This window comes from Oncorhynchus nerka, linkage group LG4, assembly GCF_034236695.1.
Source record: "Oncorhynchus nerka isolate Pitt River linkage group LG4, Oner_Uvic_2.0, whole genome shotgun sequence".
NCBI classification, from domain to species: domain Eukaryota; kingdom Metazoa; phylum Chordata; class Actinopteri; order Salmoniformes; family Salmonidae; genus Oncorhynchus; species Oncorhynchus nerka.
The window spans coordinates 29489697-29511961 of record NC_088399.1 but is presented as its reverse complement, the minus strand read 5'-3'; the positions used below and the strand labels follow the sequence as shown (position 1 = coordinate 29511961).

General features: G+C 44.9%; 1 protein-coding gene across 2 annotated transcripts in view; it reads right to left on the bottom strand.

Moving 5' to 3' along the window:
- LOC115121708 (voltage-dependent N-type calcium channel subunit alpha-1B-like) overlaps positions 1–22265 on the bottom strand; it is a 43225-nt gene that overhangs the window by 20317 nt on the left and 643 nt on the right. For both annotated transcript variants that reach the window (XM_029650840.2, XM_029650848.2), the window contains exons 2-12: positions 21758–21918; positions 19587–19724; positions 18052–18253; positions 16660–16824; positions 12938–13048; positions 11375–11458; positions 9092–9208; positions 7175–7240; positions 1740–1831; positions 1360–1510; positions 1116–1243 (exon numbers count right to left, since the gene is read on the bottom strand). In XM_029650840.2, coding sequence (XP_029506700.1) covers positions 1116–1243; positions 1360–1510; positions 1740–1831; positions 7175–7240; positions 9092–9208; positions 11375–11458; positions 12938–13048; positions 16660–16824; positions 18052–18253; positions 19587–19724; positions 21758–21858 — 1355 coding nt within the window. In that variant the 5' untranslated portion in view covers positions 21859–21918. The remainder of the gene's footprint in view (positions 1–1115; positions 1244–1359; positions 1511–1739; positions 1832–7174; positions 7241–9091; positions 9209–11374; positions 11459–12937; positions 13049–16659; positions 16825–18051; positions 18254–19586; positions 19725–21757; positions 21919–22265) is intronic.

The following is a 22265-nucleotide window of genomic DNA, read 5'->3' as shown; positions in this document are numbered from 1 at the left end:
TGTGTGGGTGTGTATGTGTGTGGTTGAATCTCTGGCACTAGGAGTCATTCACATTCATTCACTCTCCACTTCAACCTCATCCCTTCATGATTAAGGGGTGTGTGGGGTTGCAAACCTTGTAGGCCACCCTATTAGGACACTTCTTCCCTAAGCCGAGAGGAGGCGAGATAAAACGCAACAATTTGTACATATCCTGATAGCATATCCTTTCGCTGTAAAAGACAAGACAGGTTAGAGGAGGTTAGGACACAAACACAACCATTTCCAATGACTTAACATGTATATCCTCCATTGTGTGCAGTCATGGTCATTGAATAAAGCCCACCTGTAGATATGGTGCAGATATACACAGAGTATAGAAAACATTAACAACTCTTTCCATGAGATACACTGACCAGGTGAATCCAGGGGGTGCAACTCAATATTAGGAAGGTGTTCCTAATGTTTGGTATACTCAGTGTATAAATAACAAGCTTGTTTATCTATAGTCATACTTGACTACAGGGTTACTGGGAGGTTATAAGTCTGTGTCCCAAATGAAACCATATAGCCTATAAAGTCCAAGGGCACATAGTGAATAGAGTGGCATTGGGGACATTTAGGACTTCTCACCCTGCAGCATCTCAGCCTAACTTCCTATTTTTGCTCTTAGAGTTCCAGTATTTCTCAATGGGTCTGATAAATACTTTGGAAAGCAGCTGAGATGTGTTGTGTGATTGAAATAGTTTCTTCTCCCTCCACAATGACAGAATGAGAGGAGCTTCAGGGTCGTCAGGAGAGCCTAGCGGATATCGAGCAGAGTTGAGCGGAGCGGAACCATGGATTTACATCAGTCTGCCTCTGAGGCCCTAGTTGGCACTCCAGGCGCCGGCTTAACGTCACTCAGCCCCACTAAAACGGGATCCCTCCCTGCCCGTCAATCGTTGTCAAACGTCACAGAGTCATCCCACTGGAAATTAGAGCCATCTTTGATTTGTCACCGACTATTTGCTATACACTTCACTATGACACTTCATGTCCCTCCCTTCACCTCTTCACCCCTGAACCTAAAACTGACGCTGTCTTGACTCAGGGGGAAAAAATTAATCACCTGGAGAAGGATTAAAGACACCTACCAGGCAGCAGGGTCGTACTCGGCCCAAACACGGACAAATTCGTCCAGGTGGTGAGGCCCCAGGATAGAGGCGTCTCTGGTCAGGTACTCAAAGTTGTCCATGATGACCGCCACAAACAGATTGAGCATCTGGAGGAAGGGACAGGGAGGTGGAGAGGTGAATGGTCCTTTCTTGCTGATCATTGGTCAATCATTGGACATTGGTCATCCTAATTGGTCATTCATTTGTGATGGCCCATACTGACCAGGAAGGAGCAGAGGAAGATGAAGGAGACAAAGTAGAAATAAGCAAAGTCACTGCCGCACTCCTTCCCTCCGGACCCTGACAGCTTATCACACGGACGGTTACTCAGACACGACAGCATGATCTCATGCCACGCCTCACCTGTTGCACTCCTGCAAAGGGACACACACACACACACACATTGTAGATACACACATATACACAAACAAACACATGCAATGTAAGCACCGTATATCCATCATTGGACACTGTATATCTACCACAAACACCACCATGAGCATAAGGAAAAACATGGTTATTGTATTACATTATACTGCAATAGCAATAATAGAAAGATATGTGAAAAAAGGCCTAAAATGGAGAATGTGGAGACATGGTCACCTAAACAGAAGCATCAGAGCCTGGAAGAAGGTCTGGAAGTTGTTGTGGTGATTGATGGCTGATTCCTCATTCAGCTCAATGTTTCCAAACACCTGAAGGAATCAGAAATGGCCAGCATGGCAGTTAGAGGGATTCCCTTTATGTTATCTATAGGTATGTCCTATACAGGGAACTATACAGGGAACCCAATTCCCTGTATAGTACACTACTTTTGACCAGTGTCCTATGGGTTCTGGTCAAAAGTAGTGCACTATGTAGGGAATAGGGTGCCATTTGAGACACACATGTGCGAGTTAGAAATAGGGAAGTGATTTGTATAAGAAAGTGATCCCAGGAGCTAGTGCTGATTGAATCAGCCTTTGCAGGATTTGATACGATGTAATGCTATCTCCAAAAAATACATTAGCCACGAATCATTACTTTTCTCAAATCCTACCAGAGTAGGCAGAAGACTATGTGTGTGTGTGTGTGTGTCAACACATTACCACCACCATACTTGACCATTGGTATGAGTTTTTTACTGTGTAATGTAGTGTTGGGTTTTCACCAGACATAACATAACTGTAGCCATGTCATCAAAAGGTCAACTTATGTTGGCCAAAAAGCACCTGGATGATCGTCAAGACTCCTGGAAGAATGTTGGACAGATGAGTCAGAAGTGGAACCTTTAGGACGACATGGGTCCCATTATGTCTGAGGAAAACCCAACACTTCATTCCACAGCAAGAATCTCATACCAATGGTCAAGAATGATGGTGGTATTGTGATGGCTTGGGATGCTTTGGTGCCTCAGGAACAGGACAACTTGCTATCATTGAAGGAACCATGAATTCTACTCTGTATCAGAGAATTCTAAAGGAAAATGTCAGGTCCAACCGTCTGTGAGCTGAAGCGCTACTGGGTCATGCAGCAAGACAATGATACAGAACACACAAGCAAGTCTACATCAGAATGGCCTAGTCAAAGTCCAGACCTAAACCCCATTGAGATGTTGTGGCAGGACCTGAAACCCACAAATGTCACCGGAGTTAAAGCAGTTCTGCATGGAAGAGTGGGACAATATTCCTCCACAGCAATGTGAGCAACTACACACAGCAATGTGAGCAACTACACACAGCAATGTGAGCAACTACACACAGCAATGTGAGCAACTACAGGAAGCATTTGGTTGCAGTCATTGCAGCTAAAGGTGGCACAACCAATTATTGAGTGTAAGGGGGCAATTACTTTTTCACACAGATGCTTTGGGTGTTGCGTAACTTTGTTTATAAAATTAATTAATTCATTATCAACATCTTGTATTATTTGTTCACTCAGGTTCCCTTTATCTAATATTTGGTTTTGGTTGAAGATCTATTAACATTAAGAGTAATAATATGCAAAAATAGAGAAAATCAGAAAGGGGACAAATACTTGTACAGTACCAGTCAAAGGTTTGGACACCTACTCATTCATAATCTGAAACACAATCAAAACAAACAGCCAATGCATCCAACAAAAAGTCACACGCTTGATGTAGTATTGTGTGCTATGAAAATGGGACCAAATGCTTAACATTTTACTACTTTAATACACATACAGTTGAAGCCGGAAGTTTACATACACCTTAGCCAAATACATTTAAACTCAGTTTTTCACAATCCCTGACATTTAATCCTAGTGAAAATTCCCTGTTTTAGGTCAGTCAGGATCACCACTTCATTTTAAGAATGTGAAATGTCAGAATAATAGTAGAGAGAAAGTTTTATTCCAGCTTTTATTTCTTTCATCACATTCAGAAGTTTACATACACTCAATTAGTATTTGGTATCATTGCCTTAAAATTGTTGGACTTCGGGTAGCCTTCCACTGTCACGTTCTGACCCTAGTTCTTGTGTTATTTGTTTGTTTTAGTTGGTCAGGACGTGAGTTGGGTGAGTATTCTATGTTTTGTGTTTCTAGGTTGGGTGTCTTGTTTGGCCTGATATGGTTCTCAATCAGAGGCAGGTGTTAGTCATGGTCTCTGATTGGAAACCATATTTAGGTAGCCTGTTTTCTGTTGGGGTTTGTGGGTGGTTATTTTCAGTCTTTGTGTGTCTGCACCAGATAGAACTGTTTCGGTTGTCACTTTGTTGTTTTGTGTTTTTGAAGTGTTCAGTTTTCCATTAAAAAGATGAACACTAACCACGCTGCGCTTTGGTACTCTCTATCTCCAGACGACAACCGTTACAGAACCACCAACCAAAAAAGGACCAAGCAGCGTGGTAACAGGCAGCGGCAGCAGGAGCAGCGCAGGGAGGAGGAATGGACACGGTAGGATGAGTTGGACGGCAAAGGACCCTGGGGAGAGCCAGGGGAATATCGCCACCCCAAAGCAGAGCTTGAGGCAGCAAAAGCAGAGAGGCGGCATAATGAGGAGCTAGCACGGCAGAGCGGCTGGAAGCCCGAGAGGCAGCCCCAAACATTTATTGGGGGGCGGCACACGGGGGTGGTGGCGAGTTCAGGTAGAAGACCTGTGCCAACTTCCCGTGCTTACCGTAAGGAGCCGAGGATGGAATCAGAGCAGTAGGCGAAGTTGAGGTGTGAGTCCGAGAATGTTGCGAAGTTATTGGAAAAATTGGAGGAGAGTGAATGGAGGGGAGATTATGAGACATTCGGCGAGTAGTTGATAAAATTGGAGGAGAGTGAAGAGAGAGCGCTGTTGGTTTGGCATAGTATGCACGGCATTCACCCTGAGCAGCGTGTTCAGTTCCTAGTACGTGTTAAAGTTCCGGAACAATTGATTCCGGCTATACACACCAGGTCTCCAGAGTACCTTCACAACCCGGGGTGTTCTGTTCCTGCTCCCCGCACTCGCCCTGAGGTGCGTGTTCCCAGCACGGTACCACCAGTTCCGGCACCACGCACCAGGCCTACTGTGCGCCTCCAGGGTCCAATATTCCCTGTTCCTGCTCCGGGCACTCGCCCTGAGGTGCGTGTCCCCAGCCCGGTACCACCAGTGCCGGCTCCACGCACCAGGCCTACAGTGCACCTCGTCTGTCCAGAGCCGCCAGAGTCTCCCGTCTGTCCTGAGCAACCAGAGTCTCCCGTCTGTCCTGAGCCGCCAGTCTCCCGTCTGTCCTGAGCCGCCAGTCTCCCGTCTGTCCTGAACCGCCAGAGTCTCCCGTCTGTCCTGAGCCGCCAGAGCCTAAGATCTGTCCTGAGCCGCCAGAGTCGCCAATCTGTCCTGAGCCGCCAGAGCCGCCAGTCTGTACAGAGCCGCCAGAGCAGCCAGTCTGTACAGAGCCGCCAGAGCAGCCAGTCTGTACAGAGCCGCCAGAGCAGCCAGTCTGTCCTGAGCCGCCAGAAGCGCCAGTCTGTCCTGAGCCGCCAGAGCCTAAGATCTGTCCTGAGCCGCCAGAGTCGCCAATCTGTCCTGAGCCGCCAGAGCCGCCAGTCTGTACAGAGCCGCCAGAGCAGCCAGTCTGTACAGAGCCGCCAGAGCAGCCAGTCTGTACAGAGCCGCCAGAGCAGCCAGTCTGTCCTGAGCCGCCAGAAGCGCCAGTCTGTCCTGAGCCGCCAGTCAGCCAAGAGCCGCCAGTCAGCCAGGAGCCGCCAGTCAGCCAGGAGCCTCCAGAGCCGCCAGTCAGCCAGGAGCTTCCAGAGCCGCCAGCCAGCCAGGAGCTTCCAGAGTCGCCAGCGAGCCAGGAGCTGCCAGAGCCGCCAGCCAGCCAGGAGCTTCCAGAGTCGCCAGCGAGCCAGGAGCTGCCAGAGCCGCCAGACAGCCAGGACCTGCAAGAGCAGTCAGTCAGCCAGGAGCTGTCAGATGCCGGAATTGCTTTTCAGTCCGGAGCGGTCCTTCAGTCCGGAGTTGCCCTCAGTCCGGAGCTGCCCCTCAGTCCGGAGCTGCCCCTCAGTCCGGAGCTGCCCCTCAGTCCGGAGCTGCCCCTCAGTCCAGAGGCGTCCTTCAGTCCAGAGGTGTCCCTCAGTCCTGTGGGCCTATTTATTAGGGTTCCCAGGCCAGGGTCGGCGGCAAGGGTCGCTGGTGCACTTTTTGTAAAGTGCACCAGTCCCTCCTGGAGTCCCTCCTACCAAAATACGTTAATCTCTATGAGACAGAACGCATCTCCTTCCTGAGCGGTATGATGGTTGTGTGGTCCCATGGTGTTTATTCTTGCGTACTATTGTTTGTACAGATGAACGTGGTACCTTCAGGCATTTGGAAATTGCTCCCAAGAATGAACCAGACTTGTGGAGGTCTACAATTATTTTTCTGAGGTCTTGGCTGATTTATTTTGATTTTCCTATGATGTCAAGCAAAGAGGCACTGAGTTTGAAGGTATGCCTTGAAATGCATCCACAGGTACACCTCCAATTGACTCAAATGATGTCAATTAGCCTATCAGAAGCTTCTAAATCCCTGATTTTCTGGAATTTTCCAAGCTGTTTAAAGGCACAGTCAACTTAGTGTATGTAAACTTCTGACCCACTGGAATTGTGATCTGTCTGTAAACAATTCTTGGAAAAATTACTTTTGTCATGCACAAAGTAGATGTCCTATCCGACTTGCCAAAACTATAGTTTGTTATTAACAAGACATTTGTGGAGTGGTTGAAAAATGAGTTTTAATGACTCCAACCTAAGTGTATGTAAACTTCCGACTTCAACTGTAAGTAAATTTGTCCCAATACTTTTGGTCCCTAAAATGGGGGACATTATACAAAATGTACTGTAATTTCTAAACGGTTCACCCGATATGGATGAAAATACCCTCAAATTAAAGCTGACAGTCTGCTCCGTATCCAAACTGCTGGAGTACAGAGCTAAAACAAAAATAGTTCACTGTCCTAATACTTTTGGAGTTCACTGTAGCTATCTAGAAATCTTTCTAATCTAATAACAATAGAATTGAATGACATGGTGAGACCCTGTATTCTGCCCAAGTTCACACGTATAGGGTACATCCAAAAGGCACACAAATGTTGATATTCCCTATATAGTGCACTACTTTTGAAAAAAGCCACTATATGGGGATAGCGTGCCATTTGGGACACACAGATAGTCCTGATGATAACAAAGAGCCAGATAAGCTTCTTATCTTTAATTGGGATATGAAGTTTGTCACTCATGGTGGGGTGTCCTGATCCACCCCTCCCTCTGGGTGCCCTTTTGTCATTATACAGCATCTCATTATACAGCATCGATGATTAAATGAGGGCTCTTTTACGAGAAGACACAATTACCATTGATTTATAATGCCATGCTAATCTAGTGGATGGCAAGCACCTCCATTGTGCATACAATTGATCAGATTTGTTGCCACATAGGCTTCCTTTTAAATGAGCAATCAACTTTAAAGATTGGAACCATCTGTTTAACCATCTCCCATAGAGGATAAGCTGTTGACATTCTCTTTATGATATATAACATAGTATAGCATAGTTATTGTCACTGGACGTGTGTGTGGTATGACTCACCTGCATGCCGATGATGGCGTAGATGAAGAAGAGCATAGCGATGAGGAGGCAGACGTAAGGCAGGGCCTGGAAATAGAAAATACACACACGCACCGAGAAGTTAACAGCACAGTAAGGTTTAATAGTCTTATTTATGGAGCAGAGCAGCCAACGTGACCCGCGGGGTTGATTTCCTTAATCACATATATCCCAGACAAGGGAAGGGTACACATTAATCAGAAATAATGAGCTACCTTTTAACATTCTGCAGCAACTATCCATTTTCATTGGGGCTTAAAAGCTCTCACCACCCCACATTTAACCTGCTATCAAATGAACTATTCTTGGCAATGTCCTTGTTCTCTCTACGACGAAAGCTCCACAGAACAAACCACTTCTCTAAGACTCCAAATAAACATCAATATCACTTCAAATGCCATTAAAGGGATACTTTGGGATTTTGGCTTGCATTAGCACAATGACTGGAAGCCTATGGGTGCTAGCAGATACCTGTAGACTTCCTGTCATTGTGCTAATGCTAGTTAGCATTGGCTCCCGAAACTACCTCTAACTTCCTTCATACTGGACACAGACACATTTAAATGGTATCTACGAGTTCATCTGATGAAGTAGATATAGGGCCTCATTGCCAAAATCGCTAAGTATGCCTTTAACCTGTTGCTCCTACCCTCTACTTTTTTGAACATTTTGTTAAAAATCGCGCAACATTTCAGCGCCCTGCTACTCATGCCAGGAATATAGTACGTTCATATGGTTAGAATGTGTGGATAGGAAACCCTCGGACGTTTTTAAAACTGGTTAAATCACGACTGTGGCTATTACATAACGTGCGTTACATCGGAAAGCGCAGGAAAACCTGATCACAGAAAATGGAAATAAATATCCTTGCGCCACTTCAAGCAATTGTTAACAGTGAGCCGAATTAGATAAGACCGAGCATTCAACTCCCACAGCATCCCCATGTTGTCTAGAGTCTTGTGAATTGAATCCTCTTTGATTCTTGGTTGAACCGAAAGAGGGGCACGACTTACCTCCGGTCTCCGCCCAGATCATTCCGGAAGAGCTCTCTCCTGAAATTTTTTCCAAGACGACAGCTAATGATATTTACATCGCCTACGGATGATTTTTATCGCTTATTAACGTTTACTAATACCTAAAGTAGCATTACAAACGTATTTCGAAGTGTTTTGTGAAAGTTTATCGTCTACTTTTTGAATTTTAAAAAATGACGTTACGTTGTGAAATCGCAGTTTTTTTCGTTTATCACACAGTCTACATATCTTGGCTTTATATGGCCCGATTTAATCGAAATAAAGACCCAATAGTGTTTATGGGACATCTAGGAGTGCCAACAAAGAAGATGGTGAAAGGTAATGACTGTTTTCTATTTTATTGTGCGGTTTGTGTAACGCCGAAATGCTAATTATTTTGTTTACGTCCCCTGCTGTGCTTTTCTGTTGTAGTGTATTGGTGCATGCTATCAGATAATAGCTTCTCATGCTGTCGCCGAAAAGCATTTTAAAAATCTGACTTGTTGCCTGGATTCACAACGAGTGTAGCTTTAATTTGATACCCTGCATGTGTATTTTAATGAACTTTTGAGTTTTAACTAATACTATTAGCATTTAGCGTAGCACATTTGCATTTCCAGAGCTCTAGTTGGGACGCAAGCGTCCCAACTAGAGGCAAGAGGTTAAGTATACAAAAAGAAAGATGTCCTCGTTTTATTTCTTTATCTCCCCTTACAGTTCAATCTATATGCTTACAGTTATTACAAAATAATGAATCAGCCTACATTCATTCAATTCACTACTGATCAGATGAATACCATATAACTCTCAAATCAAGAGTCCATGTTGAGTAGGCAGGGGTCAAACCTCAGGGTCAAGGGTCAGAGGTGAGGGGTCAGTGAATCACCTTGAAGGACTGGACAAAGGTCCATAGCAGGATGCGAATGGTGTAGCCCTGCCTCAGCAGCTTGATGAGCCTGGCCGCCCTGAACAGCCTCAAGAAACTCAGATTGATCAGCTTGTCCTGCAGGAGGAGACACACTGGAATTCAAACAACTGTTCTTGGATCAGATTTGGGTTACACTCAGAATGGTTTAGGTTAACAAGGGGGCTCAGTGAAGCAGTGGTACCATTTCAGTGAAGAGTATCTACCTATCCATTTATGTATGATTTAGACTGACCGCCAAGGGAATGGTCAAAAGCAACGGGAACAAGACACTTACCGTCTAGAGAGGGTCCATAGTGTCACAGAGGGAGCACAGACACCAGCAAAGAAATAGCAGAAGATGGAAACAGTGAGAGAAAGATAGAAAACCAGAGAGAGAGAGAAGAAAAAGACTGTCACGGGGAGAGAAATCCCACACAAAGGGAAATTTCGTCCACAAAAGAGTTTACATAGTAAACGGACTACTCCAATCGACTTCAGTGGTACTGTGCTGCAATCTGCACAGAGGCTTTTCCTGATCCCCCTTTCAAACTCCGCCTCCCACTCCGGTCTGTCCCCCAGCTCCATACTAATCTATCCAGAAGGAGAGAGAGCTCTCAGCCATCCCCAGCAGCTCTCTAAAGCAGAAGGATATGCTGGTGGCTTCTTCTGATTACCTCACCAACAGTAATGTAACTTGGTTAAACCTCATTCAAGGAGTAAATGTAGTATGAGTGAAGACATACAGGCACGACTGCATATAGGAGAATCGCTATGTGCCGATGCATTTTGTAAATTGCCATATAAGGTCAGCAAAAAAAGAAACGTCCCTTTTTCAGGACCCTGTCTTTCAAAGGTAATTGGTAAAAATCCAAATAACTTCACATATCTTCATTGTAAAGGGTTTAAACACTGTTTTCCATGCATGTTCAATGAATCATAAACAATTAATGAACATGCACCTGTGGAAAGGTCGTTAAGACACTAACAGCTTACAGACGGTAGGCAATTAAGGTCACAGTTATGAAAACTTAGGAAACTAAAGAGGCCTTTCTACTGACTCTGAACGTGCCTTTGGCATGCTGCTTGGAGGCATGAGGACTGCCAATGTTGTCAGGGCAATAAATTTCAATGTCCGTACTGTGAGACGCCTAAGACAGCGCTACAGGGAGAGAGGACGGATAGCTGATCGTCCTCGCAGTGGTAGACCAAGTGTAACACCTTGCACAGGATCGGTACATCCGAACATCACACCTGCGAGTCAGGTACAGGATGGCAACAACACCTGCCCAAGTTACACCAGGAACCACCTCAATCCCTCCATCAGTGCTCAGACTGTCCGCAATAGGCTGAGAGGCTGGACTGAGGGCTTGTAGACCTGTTGTAAGGCAGACATCACCGGCAACAACGGCAACAACGTCGCCGATGGGCACAAACCCACCATCACTGGACCAGACAGGACTGGAAAAAAGTGCTCTTCACTGACGAGTCGCGGTTTTGTCTCACCAGGGGTGATGGTCGTATTCACGTTTATCGTCGAAGGAATAAGCGTTACACCGAGGCCTGTACTCTGGAGAGGGATCGATTTGGAGGTGGAGGGTCTGTCATGGTCTGGGTTGGTGTGTCACAGCATCATCGGACTGAGCTTGTTGTCATTGCAGGCAATCTCAACGCTGTGCGCTACAAGGAAGACATCCTCCTCCCTCATGTGGTACTCTTCCTGCAGGCTCATCCTGACATGACCCTTCAGCATGATAATGCCACCAGCCATACTGCTCGTTCTGTGCATGGTTTCCTGCAAGACAGGAATGTCAGTGTTCTGCCATGGCCAGCGAAGAGGATCTCAATCCCATTGAGCAAGTCTGGGACCTGTTGGATTAGAGGGTGAGGGCTAGGGCCATTCCCCCCCGGTGCCTTAGTGGAAGAGTGGGGTAACATCTCAGAGCAAGAACTGGCAAATCTGGTGCAGTCCATGAGGAGGAGATGCACTACAGTACTTAATGCAGCTGGTGGCCACACCAGATACTGACTGTTACTTTTGATTTTGACCCCCCCTTTGTTCAGTTTCTGTTAGTCACATGTCTGTGGAACTTGTTCAGTTTATGTCTCAGTTGTTGAATCTTGTTATGTTCATACACATATTTACACATGTTAAGTTTTCTGAAATAAAATGCAGTTGACAGTGAGAGGACATTTCTTTTTTTCTGAGTTTATATTTGCCATAAAATAAGTTGTATGGGCACACTGTACTGAAGCAGCACTTACCTTAATCTCTGTGACCAAGATGTCTGTGATACTCCCCAATACTGTCACAAAGTCAAACACGTTCCAAGCTGCCTTCAAGTAATTCTGCAACAGAGAAAGAGAGAGGAAGAAAAAGAGAGAAATAGAGGGAGAGCGGGTGAGAGAGAGGGGGAGGGAGAGGGATAGAGGTTTTATTGTGATTGGTACCAAACCCTTGCTCTTTAAATGCTTTCCTCAGGCCACACTCTGCAGAGCATGTCTTCTAAGCTCCTCAAATGAGGCAGCTTTTAATGAGTTGCTTTGAGTTTCATTAAAAGGCCATCCAATATATAGCCTACAGAGTGTCACTCACTCCCAGACACACACACACACTCGGAGATTCTAAACAGCAGCATAGACCTAAGACAGACAGGGGAATCTGTCAGGTGGCATGGCAGTGAGCATACGCTCCTCCTGGGGAGCATAGCAATTTGAAACTACATAGGCGCCCAGAGAGAGAGGGAGCAAGAGAGAGCGAGTGCGAGAGAGCGAGAGGCCCATCCATCTGGGCTAAGTGCTGAACAGGTGGAGGTAATTGGCGTGTGAAAAAAGCCATTTGACAAATGAGCCTGGGGATGAACTGTGAATGAATCTGGAGATGAAGAGCCGCGCAGAGGGGCCAGGTGGCCCGGCGCTGCCTGGGAGATGTATTCCTCCCTCCATCCCTCAATCCCACTGCTTTACCTTCCCACCCTTATCCCCTCAACTTAAGCTGTTGCATCATCCCCAACACACACCTCGCCTCCCCGGTGGCATACCCTCATCCAAACTACCCCTGGCCATCCATTAACCTTCCAATGTTTTCACAAAGGCTCTTTATCAGTCCCTGTCCTGATATCCCACTTTCTCTATCTCTGCCTCGGTTTCTCTGTCTCTCTTCCCACCCTGGTACACAGTCATCAACAGTTGAAGTCTGAAGTCTACATACACATTAGCCAAATACATTTAAACTCCGTTTTTAGCCCATTTCTGACATTTAATCCTAGAAAACAATTCCCTGTCTTAGGTCAGTTAGGATCACCACTTTATTTTAAGAATGTGAAATGTCAGAATAATAGTAGAGAGAAGGATTGATTTCAACTTTTATTTCTTTCACCACATTTCCAGTGGGTCAGAAGTTTACATACACTCAATTAGTATTTGGTAGCATTGATATTAAATTGTTTAACTTGGGTCAAACATTTCGGGTAGCCTTCCTGAAGCTTCCCACAATAAGTTGGGAGTATTTTGGCCCATTCCTCCTGTGATACAGTGAATTAGAAGTGAAATATTCTGTCTGTAAACAATCGTTGGAAAAGGTACTTGTGTCGTGCACAAAGTAGATGTCCTAACTGACTTGCCAAAACTTTAGTTTGTTAACAAGAAATTTGTGGAGTGGTTGAAAAACAAGTTTTAATGACTCCAACCTAAGTGTATGTAAACTTCTGACTTCAACTGTATTTTCCACAAAAAGACAACTTGAGTGATTCCAAAATTAGTCTACAGTCTATTTTCCTAAATGCTTAGATAGATAGTGACCATGTGCTGTAATGTATGGAGACTCACCAGTGGTCCGAAAGCGATGATCTTGAGGATGCACTCTAGTGTGAAGAGAGCTGTGAACACAATGTTCAGGTGCTTCAGCATGGCCTCATACAGCTCCGGAGCACCGTGAAACTGAAGGCAGAGGTCAGAAGTCAGGCAAAGGTCGGGAAGATGTCAGAGGTCAACATTCATTCCCACTGAACATGAGGAAATGATAATCGGCATGTCCATGTCCAATGTCAGACTGACAGACCATTGTAATACTTGTTAAAGTTATCCTTCCCCTCTTTTTTCGTCCGTCCGTCCGTGTGTGTGTGTGTGTGTGTGTGTGTAAAACACCCCGTCCCTAATGAATTGACCTGTAATTAACAAACACATTTAGTAAACGAACATACACCACAATAAATCCATTATTTATTTTAATCAGGTCTAAAGAAACATATGAAGAAAATGTATTTCAGAAGAACAGATTATGAGTTGGCCTACTGTACGTTATCTGGCTGTTATGTGACAAGATATGCTTATAACTCCTGTGCCATTATTTTATATTACGTGATTTTATAGTAAGAAGAATATCATTGAACTTAACAAAATAAAATAGAAAGGATATCGTTCCCATTCCGGGAAAAATTAAGTTGTGCGCAAAAGTGATCATTTGAAAAATAGTTATTGAGTTATTTAGAGTTATTTGGTCATTTTAGTTTTGAATGATACAAACCATAGAATGTGTTATAAATCAAAACATATATGGGCTGCATGATGTGACTATAGGCTATTAATGCGGAGTCTGTTCCTTGCCTCAGGCTGTACAGCTGTTCTCAGATCAAGCGATCATATTTTCACCCATCAGACTATTCTCCATTTAATCTTGTCTTTACTATGTAAAAATGAGTTTAGATTTAGAATGGCCCATTATGAAATGGGTAGGAACAGGGCCAGGGGAAAAGGCATGTCATCTGTATGCACTTGAATAGGGAATGGAGCACTTTCCCCTTCAATCAATGAACCAACATCATCGCAAAGGGCTCTCACCCAGACTCATGGATAGAACGTTTGGAGCATAACATACGGTAACCAGTCCATCCAGTATGCATAATAATACAGTCTACACTCAAAGGCTATTACTCAAATGTGTTTCATTTTGGGGTATAGTCTAGACCAATTATGCACCAGACATCTTAAATCAGTTTTGTGTTGTGTTTTCTGCCATGGGGAATATGTGATAGGCTATGTATTGTATAACGGCACAATCATCATTTTAATTCAGATTTTTTTCATCATAAGCCTATGCATAAGCTCTTATATGTGTACGGGTGTTTTGAATGAATCATCACCTTCGAAAGCGTTGTCCATTTCGTTGTGTTAGGCTTTGAAACAACATCCACAACAACCATGTTTTACACTCAGTCGCAACCTGCTGTTGAACTTCTTTCTTCAAATTGATCATCACAGTGAGGTTTTAAAAGCACTAGTTTTGATGAAAAGTGTTTGTGATTTTCCATTGCATTTCCATTGACATCAGAATGGTTAGAGAGACAACAGAGCCCTGACTACCAGGCCATTAGGACCTGATGGAGAAACGACAGAGCCCTGACTACCAGGCCATTAGGACCTGATGGAGAAACGATAGAGCCCTGACTACCAGGCCATTAGGAACTGATGGAGAAACGATAGAGCCCTGAGGCCATTAGGACCTGATGGAGAAACGACAGAGCCCTGACTACCAGGCCATTAGGACCTGATGGAGAAACGATAGAGCCCTGATTAGCAGGCCATTAGGACCTGATGGAGAAACGATAGAGCCCTGACTACCAGGCCATTAGGACCTGATGGAAAAACGATAGAGCCCTGATTAGCAGGCCATTAGGACCTGATGGAGAAACGATAGAGCCCTGACTACCAGGCCATTAGTACCTGATGGAGAAACGACCGAGCCCTAACTACCAGGCCATTAGGACCTGATGGAGAAACAACAGAGCCCTGAGGCCATTAGGACCTGATGGAGAAACGATAGAGCCCTGACTACCAGGCCATTAGGACCTGATAGAGAAACGACAGAGCCCTGACTACCAGGCCATTAGGACCTGATGGAGAAACGACAGAGCCCTGACTACCAGGCCATTAGGACCTGATGAAGAAACGACAGAGCCCTGACTACCAGGCCATTAGGACCTGATGGAGAAACGATAGAGCCCTGACTACCAGGCCATTAGGACCTGATGGAGAAACAACAGAGCCCTGAGGCCATTAGGACCTGATGGAGAAACAACAGAGCCCTGAGGCCATTAGGACCTGATGGAGAAACAACAGAGCCCTGAGGCCATTAGGACCTGATGGAGAACCGATAGAGCCCTGACTACCAGGCCATTAGGACCTGATAGAGAAACGACAGAGCCCTGACTACCAGGCCATTAGGACCTGATGGAGAAACGACAGAGCCCTGACTACCAAGCCATTAGGACCTGATGGAGAAACGATAGAGCCCTGACTACCAGGCCATTAAGACCTGATGGAGAAACGATAGAGCCCTAACTACCAGGCCATTAGGACCTGATGGAGAAACGACAGAGCCCTGAGGCCATTAGGACCTGATGGAGAAACGATAGAGCCCTGACTTCCAGGCCATTAGGACCTGATGGAGAAACGATAGAGCCCTGACTACCAGGCCATTAAGACCTGATGGAGAAACGATAGAGCCCTAACTACCAGGCCATTAGGACCTGATGGAGAAACGACAGAGCCCTGAGGCCATTAGGACCTGATGGAGAAACGATAGAGCCCTGACTTCCAGGCCATTAGGACCTGATGGAGAAACGATAGAGCCCTGACTACCAGGCCATTAAGACCTGATGGAGAAACGATAGAGCCCTAACTACCAGGCCATTAGGGCCTGATGGAGAAACGACAGAGCCCTGAGGCCATTAGGACCTGATGGAGAAACGATAGAGCCCTGACTTCCAGGCCATTAGGACCTGATGGAGAAACAACAGAGCCCTGAGGCCATTAGGACCTGATGGAGAAACGACAGAGCCCTGACTACCAGGCCATTAGGACCTGATGGAGAAACGACAGAGCCCTGACTACCAGGCCGTTAGGACCTGATAGAGAGACGATAGAGCCCTGACTACCAGGCCAATAGGCCCTGATGGCCTGGTAGTCCGTGGATTTTTAATGTGGTCATGACTCATGGCTGCCAGTATGGTGGTAATACGGACACCGCAACAGCACTATCCCTCAGTCTGACAGACCTGTAAAGGTCAATACCTGGAGATAAGCCAAATGGATCAACCATGTGGATAAGGTCAAAGCAACAGAGAGGCTGCTTATAGATCAACAACGGATACGTTCAATGTATCCATCCAAATTATACTGATTACCTGTCCCAAAGTTATCCCACTCAAGGTAGAAATTCCCCTTATAACAGATCTAGGATCAGATTTCCCATTTTATGACAAATGCTCTGACCCTGCGTCAGTGATCAAGGGCAACTTGCAATGCTTATATCCAGTTATAGGTTGCGTTGCAGGCTGACTTCATAGCAGACGATAAAATTGCATCAACCAATGGTTGTGTGCCACATTATTGACTGTGCAGAGGGGCATCCAATTGCAATATCATTTGATGTGTACAGTTATCCAGGCATTCTGAGATCTGGCATGCGTCTATAATGTATACAGCCTGGAACGGGACCATTGTTTCTACAATGGACACATTGCTGATGGTGTGTGGGAAGCATCACTGACCTTCATCATCAGCACCACAGTGTTGAGTGCGATCATGGTCATGATGGAGTACTCAAAGGGTGGCGACACCACAAACTGCCACATCTTATACTGGAACGACTGCTTGTCTGCTGGCATGTAGCGCGTCAGAGGCTTGGCGTTGATGGCAAAGTCAATACAAGCTCTCTGTGTTGGAGGAGGGGGAGGGAGGGAGGGAGGGAGGGAGGGAGGGGAGAGAAAGAGGGAGAGGGATGAGGTGAGAGTTTGTCAAACTCACTCACTCACCCCCCTAATCATATCTGATATAATATATAAAAAAGGACCAATGTACAAATCAAATGAAAAAGATCAAAGGCTGAACTAACGTCTGATAAGTGCTGGCATGCAACATAACAGTTTCCAGGAGTGTTTAATAGTAACTACATAGTGCACTGCTTTTGAGCCCACAGGGCTCTGGTCGAAAGTAGTGCGCCATAAAAGGGAATAGGGTGCCATTTGGGACATACTGTAGAGTGAACCTCAGTGATGTAGGAAATTAAGATACAGCTGGATGGACTACACTGGGCTGGTTGCTTCTGCTGAGGGTTGCTGTTCTTTTGTGTTGATGCCTTCTGAGGGAAACAACAGGCTAGCAAGGAAATCAACTGAAATATATCCACAGGTGCTATGAAAAGTGTTGAGAGATCCAACACTGGGACGGTTTCAACAGAGGAGAGGCAGAAATGACTTGGCCTTGTGTTAATAATTGTTGGTGCACGTGAGTTACCTTCTACTGGGTGCCAGACAACTAGGTGAGAGTGTGTCTGTTCTCTGTGTATGTGTGTATTTGTCTCTCTGCTTGTGTATGTGTGAGTTTGTGTGCGTGTGTATCTCTCTATCTCTGTGGTCCAGCGTGTGTTCAGACAGCATACTGTACCTCGTTCTTCTCCAGTCTACAATCTGACATGGCCTTGTCTCCCGGCTCTTGGAGGGTTTGTGTGTGTTTGTGTACCTCGTTCTTCTCCAGACTACACTCTGACATGGCCTCGTCTCCCGGCTCTTGGAAGGTTTGTGTGTGTGTGTGTGTGTGTGTGTCTGTTTGTTTGTGTTTGTGTACCTCGTTCTTCTCCAGACTACACTCTGACATGGCCTTGTCTCCCGGCTCCTGGAAGGTTTGTGTGTGTGTGTGTGTGTGTGTGTGTGTCTGTTTGTTTGTGTTTGTGTACCTCGTTCTTCTCCAGACTACACTCTGACATGGCTTTGTCTCCCGGCTCCTGGAAGGTTTGTGTGTGTGTGTGTGTGTGTGTGTCTGTTTGTTTGTGTTTGTGTACCTCGTTCTTCTCCAGACTACACTCTGACATGGCCTTGTCTCCCGGCTCCTGGAAGGTTTGTGTGTGTGTGTGTGTGTGTGTCTGTTTGTTTGTGTTTGTGTACCTCATTCTTCTCCAGACTACACTCTGACATGGCCTTGTCTCCCTGCTCCTGGAAGGTGATGATGATCAAAGCCACAAAGATGTTGACAAAGAAGAAGGGAAAGACCACAAAGTAGACCACATAGAAGATCGAGGTCTCCATACGGAAGCCTGGGCTGGGACCCTCATCCTCATAGGTGGCATCCACAGAATGCTTTAGGACCCTGGAGAAAACAGGTAAACACAGAGGGTCACTTTTGCATTTTTCCCATTAATGGTTAAAGTAAGGATTTGGGTAGAGGAAGCTGATTCCAGATCTGTACCTAGAGGAAACTATCCTAATACTATCTAAGCCTAACTAGCTTAATTGTTTTAACCTATACATACACCACTAGGCAGCCATGGCAGGGAGGGCACACAAGAATATGTGATGTACAAGCAGGCTGTGGGGAAAAAAGCAATACATTTACTGGAATAAAATATGTCCAATATTCATCTTTCATCTTCCATAACTGAGTACAGCAGGGAATAATATTATGAAGCAGGGAATATATGAATGTTTACCAGTTTGCATAACAACAACAAAAAATGAGTTTTTTGAATATGATTAAAAACAGATATGCAGCAAATGTGTAAATAAAACTAAAAACACTGATGTTTTGAAGATATTCTGCTTTATATTAATTTCTGAGAATAGCAAAAAGAGCTGTAGTACCCCTTCTCAAGCCCTATACGCTGAGTCACAGGGAATAGAGCCATTTTGATTTCAAGATTAATCTAACGCTAGTTAGCTCTTTCACATTTTATTGTGTAGCCCTTGTTAAACCCTGTACTTGGGGTAATGATTTCCCTGAGGAAGGAGCTGTGGAGAGAGACAGAGAGAGAAGATGAATGACTGACTAGCTGAGGAGAGCACTTAAGACATTGTGGTGTCCTCAACTCCAACCCTGGTCAGGTTCTACATGCCATAAATTAGTGCAAATGATGAAGGCCATCATACTGACTAGCGCTGTCTCCTCCTGAACATTACCTCAGCACACGCACGCCATTACACACGCACACACACACACCTCTCCCACTGGATTCCACCCCACCTAGTCTCACCTGAGATAATTTATTTCCCCCACATCATTGGCACTTTGTCCTTTGGAATGGATGTGAAATGGGATGCTCGTCTTGTTGAGGACACTGTGTACATTCAATAGGGGTCAATGGACCCGATAGGAACCCTCTAGTCTGCCTGGAATTATTTGGGAAGCTAATTGGCTAGCCGGTGGTTATGTGAATAGGTGATGTGTAGGTGATTGAGTGGCCTGTGGTTATGTGTGTAGGCCATTGCCAGTGACTGGCTAGTCGGTAGTAATGTAAGTAGGCCACATGTAGGGGATTGGCTGGCCTGTATTTCTCTTCACAGTTGATTGGCTACCTAGTCTGTGGTTATGTGAGTAGCTCATTACCAGTGATGTGCTAGCCTGTGGTTATGTGACAAGGTCCTTACAGGTAATTGGCTGGCCTGAGCTTCTCTCTACAGCTGATTGGCTGGTGTGGGCTACTCACATTGGCCAGCCCTCCCCGGTGGAGACGGTGAATAGGGTGAGGAAGGCCCACAGCACATTGTCGTAATGGAACTCATACTTCCTCCACTCACGATCCTGGGCCGCCACTTCATCACCGTCATAGTCCAGAAACTTACCCCTGATGAACGATGGAAAGAGAGGGACGGGGGGAGAAAGAGGAGAAAGAGAGAAAGAAAGAAAAAGAGAAAGAGAATAACACAGTATTGTATTGTTATCTTGTAGGTAAATTGGCACAAGCTATATTCACAAAAAACACTCCAACTGCAAACATCTAATTTTCACATGTGAAAAGATGGTGTTAACATTTTGCAGTAGCAATGTTCCATTGAGGGAATTAAGGCGACCACATCTAAAAAGCCCAAATGCGAGACAGGAACGATTTTGTGGGACATTCGTGGAAGAGTAGACAGAATAAATGGGGCAGGTTAATGGATAATGTTCAAATGGAGACAGTTCTGCTGTATGATGGTCACTGCCTTTTAAAGGGGAAATCCTTAGTTGCTACATAGATTTATGGACTTATAAATGAAGCATACGAATCCATATACAGTTGAGGTCAGAAGTTTACATACACCTTAGCCAAATACATTTAAACTCCGTTTTTCACAATTACAGACATTTAATGCTTGTAAAAAATTCCATGTCTTAGGTCGGTTAGGATCACCACTTTATTTTAAGAATGTGAAAAGTCAGAATAATAGTTGATAGAATGATTTATTTCAACTTTTATTTCTTTCATCACATTCCCAGTGGGTCAGAAGTTTACATACACTCAATTAGTATTTGGTAGCGTTGCCTTTAAATTGTTTAACTTGGGTCAAACTTTTCGGGTAGCCTTCCACAAGCTTCCCACAATAAGTTGGGTGAATTTTGGCCCATTCCTCATGACAGAGCTGGTGTAACAGGTTTGTAAGCCTCCTTGCTCGGAAACGCTTTTTCAGTTCTGCCCAAAAATGTTCTTTAGGATTGAGGTCAGGGCTTTGTGATGGCCACTCCAATACCTTGACTTTGTTGTCCTTGAACCATTTTGCCACAATTTTGGAAGTATGCTTGGGGTCATTGTCCATTTGGAAGACCCATTTGCGACCAAGCTTTAACTTCCTGACTGATGTCTTGAGATATTGCTTCGATATATCCACGTAATTTTCCTCCCTCATGATGCCATCTATTTTGTGAAGTGCACCAGTCCCTCCTGCAGCAAAGCACCCCCACAACATGATGCTGCCACCCCCGTGCCTCACGGTTGGGATGGTGTTCTTCGGCTTGCAAGTCTTCCCCGTTTTTCCTCCAAACATAACAATGGTTACTATGGCCAAACAGTTCTATTTTGGTTTCATCAGATCAGAGAACATTTCTCCAAAAAGTATGATCTTTGTCCCCATGTGCAGTTGCAAACCGTAGTCTGGCTTTTTTACGGTGGTTTTGGAACAGTGGCTTCTTCCTTGCTGAGTGGCCTTTAAGGTTATGTCGATATAGGACTAATTTCGCTGTGGATATAGATACTTTTGTACCTGTTTCCTCCAGCATCTTCACAAGGTCCTTTGCTGTTGTTCTGGGATTGATTTGCACTTTTCGCACCAAAGTACGTTCATCTCTAGGAGACAGAGTCTTGGCTGATTTCATTGATTTTCCCATGATGTCAAGCAAAGAAGCACTGAGTTTGAAGGTAGGCCTTGAAATACATCCACAGGTACACCTCCAATTGACTCAAATTATGTCAATTAGCCTATCAGAGGTTTCTAAAGCCATGACATCATTTTCTGGGATTTCCCAAGCTGTTTAAAGGCACAGTCAACTTAATGTATTTAATCTTCTGACCCACTGGAATTGTGATACAGTGAATTAGAAGTGAAATAATCTGTCTGTAAACAACTGCTGGAAAAGGTACTTGTGTCATGCACACAGTAGATGTCCTAACCGACTTGCCAAAACTATAGTTTGTTAACAAGACATTTGTGGAGTCGTTGATAAATTAGTTTTAATGACTCCAATCTAAGTGTATGTAAACTTCTGACTTCAACTATATATTATATAAAACATATGTATTCACATTTTTCAGGTGATTTGTTCTCTCGTGACTTTGTCATGTTTCTTTTTTGTAAGGGCATATCCAATACCAGTCAGTGTCAATGGTGTGAGTGTGTACTGTACCTGCAGTCCTTCTCCAGACCTTTAGACTCGTCGGTGCAGTAGAAGAACTTGCCCTTGAAGAGCTGCACAGCGATCACAGCGAAGATGAACATGAAGAGCATGTAGACAATGAGGATGTTGAGCACGTTCTTCAGAGAGTTGACCACACAGTCAAACACGGCCTGGAGGAGGACACACACACCAATAAATAGAGGTACACACAATCACTCAAACACGTTACCATGCATGTGAACACCCATCTAGACACATGCACACAGTCTCTACGCAGCACTCTGTTGATCAATTTGTGGTTTGAATGACTGTCTACCTGTCATGGCATGTTTTGAAATCTTCCCAATTAATATGTATCTGCAGGGATGAATGAGACAGTAACTCACAGAGCTGCTCCCTGAAGTAAGTTATTTTTTATGTCACTCATGTCACTCAGTACAAATAGCTAAGTGTATGAGAGTGATTAGCTCTAGTCCCGTGTGTTACGTGCAGCTTGCTGACACTGAGCCTTCAGCCT